Below are 13,671 nucleotides of genomic sequence, written 5' to 3'. Positions count from 1 at the left end.
AATAACCGGGTTTCTTCATTTGACATAAAGGGGCATGTAAAGATGTCATAAAATGGGAGAACCAACAATATCGATTATCAGCCCCATAGACAACCAGAATCTCGTGAGTTCATGTTTCCTATCACACGTCTTTATCATTTTACTCTAAAACATCACGTTTTGTACATTTTACTTGAAGAAATGTACAATACATAAATATAGCCATGGATGTATTTTCTGTAATGGAAGGAAGATGAAATGCCTATACTCAACAGTTAAAATTATAAAAATGGGGACACCTGGGTGGTTCAGCGGGTTGAGCGTCTGCCTTCAGCTCAGGTCATGATCCCAGGGTCCTGGGATCGAGTCCTGAGTCGGGCTCCTCACTCAGCGGGGAGCCTGCTTCTCCCTCTGCCTGCCACTCCCCCTGCTTGTTCTCTCTCTCTCTCTCTCCGAAAAATAAATAAATAAAATCTTTTAAAAATAAATAAATGTTAAAAATTATAAAAATGTTAAGGAAGGAAGTATATTGTAATTTTTCATGAGGCCGCAGCTATAGAAGTTATACTCACATAACAGTTAGGCAAAAATGTTTACTATTTTCTCAAAGTAGTATAGACTTGGAGTTGGGGGACATGGATCAGGATGGCTTTAGCCAGAAAGTGCTAAAAAAAAGTTATGCTTTTTTTTTGTTTACTGAAAATCTTGCTTCTTACACACCAAACTTGAACCCCTAATATAAGTGCATCGAGACAAGGAAAGACAGGATGTGGCCTTCTTTAGAAAGGGGAGATTATGCAATAGGCAGCCCTCTAGAAGGATGGAGGGGAGGTGTGATCACGTCACTTCTGAGTCCTGGGCTCCTGAGAGAAGGCACAGCGAACCATCCCCCCACCTCCACACATAGAAACAGCTTCAACCCTGCTAGCTCTTCAGAGTTCTTTAGAGTTTTTTAAGCCAGGGGATAGAAAGTCAGGAAAACAATAAATAGAACTCAGACACTCAGATAAAATCTGAACTCCCTAGCTCTCAAAACTCTTCAAGAGAGGTAGATGATGAGCATAGACAGGAAAGCAAGATGCTTTCATTTCTAGTCTGGCATGGGGTTAAAATAAAACTTAAACAGTGGATAAAATTATTTTTATTGAAGTTATAGACTCTCTTTACCTGTAGGCTGAACATAAAAGCTAAACTTATTTATTTGAAGATTGGATTGTTACCATCTGATCTTATGGTAAGGATAATCACTATATATTTTTAAAATTATTATTTTTCTGGACGTGGTTTTTTTCTTTAGGGAAAAATATTTCTTATAGTTCCAAAAAAATGTTTCCGATACATAATAATGTTCCTAGTTTTTTAAAGAATCATTAAACATGATTGGGCCATAATTTATGATATTAGCGCTAATAAGCTTTTGAAACAAAAAAAGGCTATTCAAAAATCCAATGATATGGGACATATACACACATATAGATCGAGAGAGAGGGAAACATTCTTCAAGTGCACTAGATTTTCTTCTCTGAAAAAGTGTTTTGATTTACATTAAATTTATAAGGTATATATTCTAAACATAACGCAATTTTTGCTCTTAATTTCAATTTTTCACCCAGCAACAGAAAAAGCAGCTCACGTAGTCCTACTCAGTGGGCCCAGAAGCGAAACCCATATACAGTCTAATCAACCCTAATAGTTTTGAAGCTGTTGTTGCAGGAGCACGATTTCAAATCACAGCTCCTTCTCCAGAACTCTTCTGAGATAACAATAACAACAACAAAAATTAGAAAACCCACCAAAACCACAGGAAAACAAAAGCTCCATAAAACTTAAAGGCACAAGCCAATTGGGCCCATGCTCCAAAAAGTGCTTATTTAAAGTCTGATTTTTCAAACACAGGGCTGATTTACAGCATTTTTATGTGAATCTCAAAACATCCTTGTATGTAATTTTCTTGAACCACAACATACTAACAGAGTAATTTCCGAATTAGAAAGCAGAAAATTGCTAGAATTCCATCCTGTCACATGGAGGGAGAAATACACAAGTAGTTCTGTGGGATCAGTGAAAGGACAGGAACTTTTGGTAACAAAGAAGCTAGTTTTAAAACAATAACAAAAAAGAATTGTACTAAACTCCTGGTCTGAGCCCACTTAAAATCTCTCTGCTTCTGGTTTCTGCTAAAGCTCATATAAATTCAGGAATGCAAGACAGAAGGGGAAAGTATTAAAAACATAAATATTCCCCTCAACTCCACACAATCCCTGATACCTGGACTTTTCAAAATAGAGAATTGAATGCTAAGACTGGCCTTGAATATACTGCCCTTCTCAATACCACGAACAAATAGGAATTATTTAAAGGAATAAATAACTTCACATTGTTGTTCCACAGTGTGTTGAAGAAAGTAACAGACTGGACATTTTGCATAATAGGAAAGTGATGTTGTCATTAACCATACACATGAACTCAGGTAACAGCTGGTAAAAGATTTGCCCACACTGGGAAACAACATCAATGCTCTCCTACCGCGGGCCACAATTAAACCATTTTCAGCAGCAGAGTTGGTGCTCAGAACACACAAAGCTTCAATTAATAGTGGGAAAATATGCTTATTTTTCTCCAGAAATCTTGAATTAGAACAAGAAGAGTAAATAAACCAGATACAATCAATCACTTCCTGGCCATAAAAAGTGGAGTATCTATACTCTTAGCAAGAACAGTAATAGGTGGAGGTTTATCATCAGAGTCTTTGGATCTAAGACATCAAGATTATCTTGACAAGAACAGCTTCCTGATTGTTTATTTACTCTTCTAGTTGAAAGTACCACTTTCTCCTTAAGTCTTTTAAAATAATGGTTGGGATTAATTTAGCCAATGCATTCATTCAGGTAACATTTACTGGGCAGCTCTATTGTGCTGGGATACATTAAATAGAACCATCCCTGCCCCGAAGGGGTGTTTTGACTGATTTTTGGCAGACTTTGATTTTTGCTTTCATTTATGTTTCCCTGATTGCTAATGAGGTTCAATTGCTTGGCTCATAGTCATTGCCCATTTATTAACGAAATGTTTGCCATTCTCTTGGTTAGTAGAAGAAATTTATTAGCTATTCTGGATCCTAATTACCATTCTGGATACTATCTCTTGTTTCTTATATACAATGCAAATATTGTCTCGTCCATAACTGTCTTTTTGTCACCCATTACATTAATATAGTCAAATTAGTCAATTTCCTCTGTATTTTTGTTGTTGTTGTTCTTGTGTCCCAAGAAATCCTTCTCTATCCCAAAGTCATAAAGATATACACAAAGGAAAATATGAATTTGCTGTTCACATTTAGGTCCATAAATCCACCAGCAATTTAATTTTGTATATGGTGTGAGATAGACATCTGACATTTTCTTTCTTTTGGTAGCCAAATGTCCCAAGGTCACTTATCGAAAGAGAGATTGCCAGACAATGAAAAAGGAAGAGAATTTCAACAGTTGGATTCTCAACCCCAGCCTGGAGAGATGTGACGTAACACATCTACACCTGTAAGTTTAGCCTGACGGATTAGAGTGCTTCAGGAATGAATTACTTCTCACTCACGTTGTGTTCCTTGTGCCTAACATAACACACAGCAGATGGTAAAGTATTTGTTAAACAATCAAATAAATATAAAGCCCTTTATAATCTAGTTAGCATCACCTTCTAGGTGCACCCACCATGTACGTAGGATAGACAAAATAGTGTGCTTCTGTATTTCGTGTTGTTTCTCTTGGAAATCTTCTTTTCTACCTGCCTTACCAATTGGCCTGTGAACACCTTTTAATTTCTCCAGGCAAAACACAATGTGTTCTCTTTTGCACACACACAGCACCTATAAATACTTTAAGAAATACCTGGGACATTGCTTTACAAGACACAGACCAGTGAACTCCCTTTGGGATCTCTACTGAAAATCAAAAGTCAACTCTTGGAATATTCGAGAACTACAAATTTTTTCCAGCCTTCATGGCTCAATGGACACAGGAACTCACTGGTTTCGGTACTGTATAGGAGCTCCACATGGGCATCTTGATAGCTTTTCCAAATCCACTGACATATTCCCTGTGATAGAGAAGACAGTGTTCCTTGTTCTTCTGCATAACCCTGGGCCTCCCAAATGGCAAATTTAGTTTCTCTGTCGCTGTTACTAAAACGAAAATAACATAAAATAAAAATGTTGGTAAAATTAGCAAATGTTTCTTTCTATGCATAAAATTATCATCTGGTGGTTTATTACGTACCAATTACTCTGATAATTACTTTACATACTTAACCTCCTAATTCTTACAACTCTGAAGCAAGTGTTATTTTCCATTCTACATATTACAAAACTAGGGTTTAGAAAAGTAATTTGGCCAAGCAGCTAACAGATCACAGGACGTATTTGAAGAGCTACAACCTCTACAACCAAAAGGACATACTTTGTAACAAAGATGACCTACCTTAATAATTATCATATGAATGATTTTGCAATTGTATAAAGAAAGTATGCCCTAATGTATTTATTTATTTTTATTTGCCTATTATTATATTCTAAAAATCCATCAATTCTTGATAGTTTAAAAACCTACAAGGTATTCATGCCATGCAGTAACACTCAACAGATTATAAAAAGATTATCAACCAACCAAGACATTTACTAAACTCTTATTGTGTGCCAGGCACTATTCTAAGTGCACACATATATTAACTCATTTAATTGTCACAAAAACTCTACAAAGAAGGTATCCCCATTTTAAAATCATGAAACAGGCCTAGTGAGTTTAACACGAGAATACTTAAAAGATAATAGGTAATAATAATAATAGTTTTGTGGGGTTTTTTTCTTCCTGTATATTGGCAATACAATCTTTATGTTCAAAAGCCTCTGGGAGCTTATTTTAGAGAATCCCAAAAAGGCAATATTGTGTTCTGTTAGGCCTAAACACCAAAGACTTGACATGTTTTCTATTGACTTACTTTCATCTTGAGAGAGATTTAGCATTTGATTCACATGTTCTAGAGAAGAATTCTGCAAGACAACATGGGGAAAAGAGAAAGTAAGTCGAAGTGATTAAGACATGTATGTAAAAGGTGGTCAGGATTATTTCTGCAGTAATACCCGAATATTTTACTACTCAACAAAGAAGCCAAACTAACTTGAGTTTAAATTCCAATTCCACCACTTGCTCAGAAATATAAAGATCCTACTACTGCTTGGGATACCCTATGTGGGAGTTGACAAAGATAACAACCGATAATGGGACAAAGCACTGTGACCACAGCTAGAATCAACTACTAAACTGGAATGACAACATCCCTCAGTTTCTCAGGCTTTAATATGAGTACAACTCACTTGAGGGTCTTGTTAAAATTCAGATTCTGATTAGTAATCCTGAGCCCAGTAGGGCCTCAGATTCTGGATCTCTGACCAGCCTGCAAGTGAGGCAGATGCTGTTCCTGTGACCACACTTTGAACAGCAAAGTGCATTCTTTACAAAGAAGAATTTGGAGGTTTGCAGTCAGGTAGATCAAATTTCTGTGACCTTGGACAGTTTACTTAACTTCTCGGACTCTTCTTTGTTCCTCAAATGGAGACAAAAACACCTACGTTGTAATGTTTATTATTATTATTGTTGTTATTATTATTATTTTAAATGGAGGTTCCATTCAGGTAAGCTGTAGGTAAGAAACCAACACCCCTACTCTGATCCAGGCTGTGGATTTGATTTTTATTGGAAATCTTGACCGGACTTTTGTCCTTTAAAGGCTCTTTTGGTCAGCATTTATTTATATACTTATTGATCTATGTGGTGTAATGTTGTTTTGAGGATTAGAGAAAGTCAAGTCTTTGCTGACTCCTGGCTATAAAGAATAATTCTTCCCAGAGGCAGCAGGTACTTATTTAGCTCTACCACATTTTGAACTTGGCATCAAATGCACCTTGACATTGGTTTTAACTTGATGGACTCCTGACAACTGGGCTCCAATTCCATCCTGAAATCCCAGCCCCCATCCCTGTGCTCTAGTTCTCACAGGTAGGGTTGGTGCTTGCATTCTGAGCTCCTGCTCTGACTCCTTGCCTTTTGGGGGTGGGGGGACTCCTAGCGCTGGAATCTCACCTTACTGAGAGTCTCTTGGGGTCTGAAGTCAAGCTCCTGAGCTCAGCCAAGTGCCTGACCCACTAAAAAGACCTGTAAGAGGTCCTGTAGCTGTAAGAGGAAGGAAATCAAAGAGAGCTCCAAGATTCTACTGTGTTGAATTGTTAAGGACACTTAGCTCACAAGGGAATTGATAATGTCCAAATAGTGCTTTCCAGTTTACAAAGCATATTCACATACTTAATCTTACAATGCGTCTCTCATCTCCAGACAAGTTTCAGAGAAACCACATACATCTACTTAGTAAATATCTGAACTAGAACACAAACCTGGGGGTCAGCTACCCCGGTTATAACCCTGGTTATAGATTAACTTGCCCCTTTACATTCTTATGGATGTGTAAAGTTATTACTTACGTTTTGTAGCTCAGGGCATGAACAACTTAGAGCATCTGTGGGCAATGGAACAGTAAAGCCACAAAGAGAAAACTTTGACACTTCTTCTGCATGGGTTGGCTCATAAAAAGGTACCTTCAGAAGATGGTTTAAACTACCATGGGTGCCGTTGTTTGGTGCTGGTTGAATGTGTAGAAGATCTGTGTTTAAAAATAAATTCAAAGTAGTTTTAAATTAAAAGGCAACAATATCTATCTCACAGATGGAAGAAAACAAAACTTCCTTGAATAAATTCTGCTATAACATGATCTTGTACTGCATATGTCTTCAGGTTAGTGTCTCTTCCCCCAGGGATTTTTTTTTTTTTTTTTTTTTTTTAGAGAGGGAGAGAGAGTGGTGGGGGGCAGAGGGAGAGAGAGAATCCCAAGTAGACTCCCCACTGAGCACAGAGCCCAATGTAAAGCTCCATCCCACTACCCTGAAATCATGACATGGGCCGAAACCAAGAGTCCAACACTTAACCTACTGAGCCACCCAGGTGCATACACTCCCACCCACCCCCCCTTCTAGGATTTCTATCACTTCCTCTTTCTAGACAATGGGAACATTTGTTATAGAAGCTACACGCTCTTTCAGGAACTGTTTCTGCTCCTCCAGAGAAAAGTATCATTACTTAAACGATCACTTTGTTCCTTAAGCGTATCCTGGTTTTCTAGCATAAAAAGCTATACTTTTACCAAAAATAATTTTGAAGAAGTTAATTTACAATCTTACTTATAGTATATTTACTTAGTTATATGAAACTTCTTTAAGGACAGATACCTTTAAAAAATTAAACTCATAAATTTTGTGTAATATTTAGATAACTTTTTCTATTTTTTTTCTACAACAATACAATATACAGAGATTTTACAAACATAGTCTTTTAAGTGGCTCCTGCTGAATACCACCAAATAGATCTCTCTTAGAACTGAAATTCTATCTGGTTCCTTCTAAGCCTCCCCGCAAAGGGCCAGCGTCCCTGACCACAAACTTCAGCTTGGGAACCAAGAGCCAAAGTTGTTAAGGCTACAACACATTATTTTCAAATGGATACTCTTTGGTTTCTAAGTCATATTCAATCACCACAGGCCTTTGGCAAGATTAGGAATGACAATTGTGAGTGTATTTACGTCAGAATTCCTAAAGTTCAAGGTGAAATGACAACTTACCCATTGCCTTGCCGAGATAAATGATTTATTAGTACAGTGCTCTGAAGTAAGCTGTATGCACAAAAGTAGAGGAGATCCCCTAAAACTCTAATTCTTTAAGTTTTTTTTTTTTTAAACAGTAAGTGTAATTCCAAAGTGTAAATCCAAAAAGGCCTTTTATCATCCTTTTATGCCAGAAGCTTTTTCTCTGTGATTACAAGAAAATACTTGTGCTTTTAGGGGTCTTTTCCTGCTTTGAAAAGTTAGAAATGTAATTTTATTTATCTAAGTTTTACAAAACTTTCAAATAGTAACTAACTGATAGAAAAGCTGGTTTCCTGAGATCTAAATCATTGCCAGCGAATAGAAAGATTCACCCTTATTGCTGAATAATTCTGAATGATGATTCATTCTCATCTTCTCTACTTTCTGTCTTCTTAGGGCAAAGCATCCATTTCTGGGATTCATTTTATTACCAATTTCAAAATACATATTTTTAAAACTATATCCACATTTTGATGTTAAATTTATATAGATATACTCACCACACATTAGGTTATAGATTTCAATATTTTCAAATGGCTCAATTTCAGTCTTCTCTTTAAAACTCGGTCCATGTGCCAAGAAGATAGCCTAGGTGGTAATAGTCCTACTGTTACTAGATGTCATCTAAACTCAAAAACAGATGTTGGAAGAGACAACATTTTCCTTCTGTCCCAGCTCTCCATTTGTGTCTGAGGCTATTGTAAGGATTTCTTTTCAGATCTGAAAATGATTTTTATTATCATTTGCATCTATGATTGAGATTCCAACCGTCCCAATCAAATATAATCTATAGTGCATTTACTTTTGCTAAATGTACCTGCTTCCACAGTACTTTGTATGTCAACAGACAAGGAGAAACAAGCCACAATGGACAACCAGCATCAACACAGTTCTACCATAGCTAGACAGTATAAATTAGAAATTCATCCAATAACATCAGATATTCTTTTCACAATCCTTTCATATCATTGTTCAAATATGTTAATACGTGACAAAAACCGTTTAAGTCTCTAAACACTAAATTTTTTTTACAACTTATACTAACCCACTGATTTCTCAAATATATCTCCCCTTTACTTTTAGGATGAAGAAACCTAAATACTTTTATTTACATTTAATTAATTCATGTTAAATATATTATTAATAACACATCAAATATTTTCAGATTGTAAATAACTAGAATAAAAGTGTCGAATATAAATAAACAATTATTTTTTTGATAACAGGGCCAGATAGATAGATAGATAGATAATCTTTTTTTCCAAGATAATTAGCAAAGAACTGGGGGCATAAGTTTTCGTTATAGTAATTAACTTAATTATCAAATACTACTGTATTTAACAGAGAAGCACTCTGTCTCCAGAGACTTATCAAATGTTTACAAGGATCTATAGCTCATCATGACAATGTTAAAAGCCAGTATATTCATAAAAAAAAATCCAACACATTTTCTTTATTTGGGAAGGAGTGTGTGTGTGTGTGTGTGTGTGTGTGTGTTATTAATGGAAATAGATAAGATAACCAGGTTGCAAAAAATCATTAAGCTTTACCTATAGGCGAATATCAGCTACACTTTACTCATGGACTCTCCCTAATAGACTCTTCCCTGGGCTTCCAGGACACACCATGCTCCTAGTTTTCTTCCCTCCCTACTGGTTTTACTTCTAAGTGTCTTTGCTAGTGACTCTTTTTCTTGCAACCTCTTCAAGTAGATTTGCTTAGAGCTCAGTTCTTGGTCTTCCTTTCTATCTATACTCAGTTTCTGACGATCATCTCTAGCTGCATATCTTTTAAATAATTTACATACCTAAAACTCAAATTTTTTTATCTCTGGATAGACAGACTCTCTTCAGGTGCCTCTATAACATCTCCACTTGCATGTCTAATAAATATTTGGGACTTAACGTACCCAGATGAACCCTCACTCCTTCCTCTGGAATCAGCTACGGTCTAACATCCTTCCAACAGCTTATGAAGGCTCTCCCGTCCCCAACATACCAGGCACACTGCCACCTTCAGGCCTTTGCACTGGCCATTTCCTTGGCCTGGGACGCTTGTCCTCTGAATATTTGAGAGGTAGAATCTTTCAGCTCCTTCAAGCCTCTGTTCAAATATCATCTCGATGAATCTGACCCTCTACACCTTATGTAAAATTGCATATGCCCCCATGGTACCCTGAAACACCCGCAAGGCCTACCTACTCTGCTTTACTTTTATTTCCCATGGCACTTATCCCCTAACATACCAAATAATATTATTTCCTTATTACACCAATTGTCTATATTCATCTGTTAGAATGAAAGCTTCTTGAGGGCAGGGATCCTTATGGGTTTTGTTCACAGCTGTATTTAAGGGTCCTGAAGATTGCCTATTACAAAGTAGGTGCTCGATAAATATGTTAAAAAAATAATAAAGCAGTAAGTTACCTCCATGCTCTTAAACTCGTTGTTATAACCATGATTCCCTCCTCCACAGGATGAATATGCTTTACTCCTTTAAAGAAATAATAATGTTACATTGCAATCAATACACTGATATGAAATCTTATTATAAACTGAGCTTTAATGGATTTTTATGTACCTTCTGCTTTTATATAAATATATTTTTCTGTCAACAACAGCATAAATATAGTTCTTTTTGTGCTCAAATTCATAACCACAGAGGAACAAACAGAATGGCAGGAGAGAAGGAAGGAGAATTCCAGAATCTGTAAATAGAATTCAAAAGCCTTTGACCCTTAGACATTGAAAACAAGGTAATAACAAAGGCATGGATTTAAAAAAAAAAAGAATTTGAAATTGTCTTCAAGCTTATCTGTATCTTACACATTAATTAATGTCTGTGTGATCAAGAATAGTTTGACTAATATACTACTTAATGCATTTCAGTACTTTAGAAATAAGTCTTTGAAACTGGGAAAAAAATACTGATTACTATTTTACACCAGAGATATCTAGGGAAATAATATAAAAGTATAAAGAATATGGAGGGAATGTTAATTATAACACTTGGTCAGAAGAAGCTAGTATATTCTTGTAAATTCAGAGTTTATTTTTAATTTGGGGGCCATTCTTCCATAGGCTGTTGCCCTATTACTTGAATGACTTTTCAAATGTAATTAGTCTTTTGCCCACCTTCTCATATTTTAGTATTTGAGTTGAGCAGTATTAGCAATTTTATACATAGTTTGTTTTTATACATGAAAACAAAATGGCAATAAATAAACCTAGATTTTTTTTTTAAAGCAACAATGTCAAATTAGGTCTCTAATGGAAAAAAAAAGACTTCTCTTCCCAACAGTTGGCCTTAAGAGATTTTTCTCATTTGCTTTCCCACTCCCACCTCCCACTCCTCAGGCAAAACCCACAAACACAATGTTTTCGTTGGTTTTTACGTTGTAAGCAGGACTTTAGTGTCTTAAAAAATTAACTTTAAAAAATTCATAAATGACTCTCACTCAGCTTAAATAAAAATAAATCACAGAATAAAAAATAAATCATTACACCGAGCAAGGCAGGCTACACTTAACCTAATAGAGGGAAGAAAGGAGAGGCTAAGGACTAGCTGGAATGAGAAAAACAAGAGGAGTCCTATTTATAAGGGGTTTGAATTCAATTATCCAAAGGTGCCAGTTCATTACCTTGGTTAATTCCAATAAAATTTTTGGCATAAGGAAAGAGTTGTTTAAAAAATATTTTTATCTTTATTGCAGAGAAATTTGGTTCCATCAAGATTGGAACTATCTGGGGATAATTAAGTTTTAAATTCCACGTGGGAGGCTAGAGGATTCATTAATGAAAGAAGAAAAAAGGTCTTTAGCACCAAGTCATTGGTAAAATTTTCTAAAATTGATCCTTTCTATATCTTTATATTTTCAGAAAAATACTTAATATTTTCAACATCTGACCCAACTCAATTAGGAAACTTTAGTCAATATGAAAGTCAATACTTATTCAGAAGTAAAAGATAAAAAATAGTGTTTGAAAAAACACGATTTTCTATTCAAGTGAAAATTTTAAAAATTTGCTCTTCTAACTGCTCATGTTTATGCTTTCCAACCATTAGACTCTGGAAATTACATATGGAAAAATAGAAGCCAGCATTTGGAAAAGATGAGTTGTTTTTATCTGTCATGATTTAGCTCCACTTCCAAGTACCCTATGAAAACTTCTGGAACAAATTCTCTTTTATCTTCTCCATGTCTAATTAAGAAATTGAAATCAGGGCCAGTTTCTTTGCCACAGCTGAGTAATGACATAGATGGGAGATGAACAAGACTTCTTTCCTGAGCCCCAGGAAGCTGCCAAGTCCTATGCACTTGTGTAGTTCCTTTCACATTTTCTCCTGCTCTCCTCTTCTGCCTCATTCTAAGCTAGATCCTTATTACTTCTGACCTGAACAAAGTTCCTAACTGGTTATCCTGACTCTGAATTTCAGAATCTTCCCACATAACACACACACACACACACACACACACACACACACACACAACCCCACTCATACTGAACACTGTGAGCTCTCTGCAGTGCAAATCCACATATCCACATATTCAGCACTAGCCACCATTTTTCTGTTTTCTTTACAGTCAAAGTCCCAGGTCTTAGTCATGACAGGTAAGGTCCTTCAGGAGGAGAGCAGCTTCATTTACCCGGTGCTCTAGCAATACAGAACTACTTGAAATTGCTGGAACCTAGTCCTTCTGCCTGCAAACCTATTTCTACCCTTCCTTGCCCCAGAGCAGCTGCTGGCTTTAAAAAAGGTGCCCCACTGCTCTGGGCAGAGTATTTCAAGAAAGAAACACCTCTGAGAAGATACAGCCTGGTAGTGCTCGAGGCTTGGATGGATGCCTTCCAGCAAAGAAAAGTGGTCTGTTTCACCTGCAGACATAACCCCCCGTCAGGGCTCAGTGAGCTGAGCAAGGGTTCTGTTTCCACTGCCTCTCATCTTGGCTGAGTGCCTCTGCACAACTGTCTGGGGCAGACCTGCTCTACTTGACGGCATTTAGCCTATCCCATCCTGAGTCTTCAAAACCCAGAGCAGGAATCACACCCACCAGGAACCATCCTCTGACATTCTCTGACATCCACACCTGGGCTGTGTAATCACTCTTTTTGTTTCCTTGTACCTTGTACTTGATCCTCGAGCAGTATTTGTTAAACCTGATTATAACTGTTGTCTTCTTCCTTGCCTGCGCAAAGATTCTTAGGATGGGGACTGTGTCTACCCCCATTTCTTAGAAAGGTGCCTGGGAGGGGTGCCTGGGTGGCTCAGTCATTAAGCGTCTGCCTTCAGCTCAGGTCATGATCCCAGGGTCCTGGGATAGAGTTGCACATCGGGTTCCTTGCTCAACAGAGAAACTGCTTCTCCCTCTGCTTGTGCTCTCTCTCTCTCTGACAAATAAATAAATAAAATCTTAAAAAATTAAAAATTAAAAAAAATAAAATCACTTAAAAATAAATAAATAAATAAAATGACTTAAAAAAAAAGGAAAGTTGCCTGGGAAGTATTTGTCACTTTCCGATCATAACATAAAATGCACCTGGGCGCCTGGGTGGCTCAGTTGGTTAAGCAACTGCCTTCAGCTCAGGTCATGATCCTGGAGTCCCGGGATCTAGTCCCACATTGGGCTCCCCGCTCAGTGGGGAGTCTGCTTCTCCCTCTACCCCGCCCTCCCCCCCACCCGGTCTCGTGCGCTCTCTCTCAAATAAATAAAATCTTAAAAAAAAAAAAGCTATTATTCATGTTCTTTAAGGGGGCATTTTAACAATACTTCAGTTGTAGTTTCAGATAATTGGGTTTCCCCAAATAAGTAAAATCCAACACATTTTAGGCAAAATAAGGATAATGATGGTGATGATAGATTACACTAAATGATGAAATTTGCTCTAATTCTGGAAAAGAGATCTAATCTAGTTATCAAATACCGGACATTATAACTAAAACAGCATACTT

The 13,671-nt window shown here is 36.8% G+C and overlaps 1 protein-coding gene across 1 annotated transcript in view; it reads right to left on the bottom strand.

The window, feature by feature from the left end:
- Positions 1 to 13,671, bottom strand: part of ENPP3 (ectonucleotide pyrophosphatase/phosphodiesterase 3) — a 73,990-nt gene that overhangs the window by 13,531 nt on the left and 46,788 nt on the right. Inside the window, exons 17-21 of the mRNA XM_064596966.1 lie at positions 10,146 to 10,212; positions 8,220 to 8,307; positions 6,506 to 6,684; positions 4,969 to 5,020; positions 4,002 to 4,156 (exon numbers count right to left, since the gene is read on the bottom strand). Coding sequence (XP_064453036.1) covers positions 4,002 to 4,156; positions 4,969 to 5,020; positions 6,506 to 6,684; positions 8,220 to 8,307; positions 10,146 to 10,212 — 541 coding nt within the window. The remainder of the gene's footprint in view (positions 1 to 4,001; positions 4,157 to 4,968; positions 5,021 to 6,505; positions 6,685 to 8,219; positions 8,308 to 10,145; positions 10,213 to 13,671) is intronic.

Source organism: Mirounga angustirostris, unplaced genomic scaffold (assembly GCF_029215605.1).
Source record: "Mirounga angustirostris isolate CCGP_5_RB_7025 unplaced genomic scaffold, mMirAng1.0.hap1 SCAF_8, whole genome shotgun sequence".
NCBI classification, from domain to species: domain Eukaryota; kingdom Metazoa; phylum Chordata; class Mammalia; order Carnivora; family Phocidae; genus Mirounga; species Mirounga angustirostris.
This window is presented reverse-complemented; position numbering and strand designations above follow the sequence as displayed.